The sequence below is a fragment of the Arachis ipaensis genome, chromosome B10, assembly GCF_000816755.2.
Source record: "Arachis ipaensis cultivar K30076 chromosome B10, Araip1.1, whole genome shotgun sequence".
Classification (NCBI taxonomy): Eukaryota; Viridiplantae; Streptophyta; class Magnoliopsida; order Fabales; family Fabaceae; genus Arachis; species Arachis ipaensis.
The window spans coordinates 17028179-17030026 of record NC_029794.2 but is presented as its reverse complement, the minus strand read 5'-3'; the positions used below and the strand labels follow the sequence as shown (position 1 = coordinate 17030026).

Below are 1848 nucleotides of genomic sequence, written 5' to 3'. Positions count from 1 at the left end.
ATGAAAAAGCAAAGTAAAATTAATGCAATTTTTAAGAGAAATGTTACTGATAATGTTGGAGTTGAAACAAGTCAACCCTCTAATCCTATTTCACAAGAAGGTCAAGTAAGTGAGCTCTCTAATCTTACTCAAAATACATATCAACATGAAATCAAAGTACCAAGATTAGAAAGAGATGTTGATATCTCTTTACTAGAAAGGGATCCAAGAAAGCGACGTCCAATTTGGCAGTATAATGTCAATGAACGTGATAAGATTTGTAGAGCATACATAATAGCTGGGCTATACCAACCAACAAATATTTGCTATCCAGCTTCTGGTAATAACAATCACTGTCGATATTTTCAATCTTCTTGGTTTAAGAAATTTTCAAGTTGGTTAGAATATTCACCAGAAAAAGATGCTGCTTATTGTTTGTCTTGCTACTTGTTTGGTAAACATTATGGTGCTCGCAATGATGGAAAAAATACATTTTCAGAGTTAGGATTTAGTAACTGGAAGAAAGTAAACAATGGGGTAAATTGTGCATTTGTATGTCACGAGGGTTCTATTCCTAATTCTCCCCATAATTTATGTGTGAAATCTTGTGATGATTTAATGGCTCAATCTAAGCATATAGACAAAGTTCTTGATAGGCATAGTGATGAAACTATTGCAAATAACCGTTTAAGGTTGAAGACATCTATTAATGCTATTTGATGGCTTGCATTTCAAGCATGTGCATTTAGAGGCGATGATGAAAGTTCTGGATCTTTGAATAGGGAGAATTTTATTGAGTTAATTAAGCTTTTAGCTTCCTGTAATCAGAATGTTCATAATGTTGTCCTTGAAAATGCTCCTGGAAATGCTCAATATATATCTCCCAGTGTTCAAAAAGATATATTGCATATCTTTGCTAGAAAAGTGCGTGCAACAATTCGAGAAGAAATTGGTGATTCTAAATTTTGTATAATTATTGATGAAGCAAGAGATGAGTCAAAGCGAGAACAAATGTCTGTGGTTTTGAGATTTGTAGACAAGCACGGTTGTGTTCAAGAAAGATTTTTTGATCTTATACATGTTTCTGATACATGTTCTTTGACATTAAAAACAGAAATTTCATCAGTTCTTTCTCGTCATAATCTTGATGTTCAAAATCTTAGGGGACAAGGGTACGATAGAGCTAGTAATATGCGTGGTGAATGGAATGGATTGCAAGCTCTATTTTTGAAAGATTGCCCTTTTGCTTATTACATTTATTGTCTTGCTCATCGATTACAATTAGCACTTGTTTCTGCAGCCAAAGAAGTTTGTTATGTTCATCAATTCTTTTCAAAACTTACACTAATTGTGAATGTTATGACTGTTTCTCCTAAACGTCATGATCAGTTAAGGGTTGCTCAAGCAAATAATGTTGCAAACTTAATTGCCAATGATCAAATTGTGACAGGTAGTGGACTTAATCAAATTGGTACTTTGCAAAGAGCTGGAGATACTAGATGGGGGTCTCATTTGAATTCTGTACGTAACTTGTTATGCATGTTTGATGCTACTTGTGAAGTTCTTGAAAAAAGCACTAAAGAAGGTAATTTCTCCACTCGTAGTGATGCTAGTGCTGCTTATGATGCTATCACATCCTTTGAATTTGTCTTTGTTTTGCATTTGATGAGAAATATTTTGGAAGTTAGTCATGATCTTTGTCAAGCTTTGCAACGAAAAAAATCAAGACATATTGAATGCTTTAACTCTGGTTTCTACTACCAAGACTTCAATTCAAAGAATGAGAGAATCAAGTTGGGAGACTTTCATAAAAGAAGTTATATTATTTTGTGAGAAACATGAAGTTGAAGTTCCTGATATGAATGCATT

General features: G+C 33.6%; 1 protein-coding gene across 1 annotated transcript in view; it reads left to right on the top strand.

The window, feature by feature from the left end:
• LOC107620253 overlaps positions 1 to 1848 on the top strand; it is a 3784-nt gene continuing 1936 nt past the window's right edge. Inside the window, exons 1-2 of the mRNA XM_016322443.1 lie at positions 1 to 671; positions 729 to 1662. Of these exons, the coding sequence (XP_016177929.1) occupies positions 1 to 671; positions 729 to 1662 (1605 nt within the window). The remainder of the gene's footprint in view (positions 672 to 728; positions 1663 to 1848) is intronic.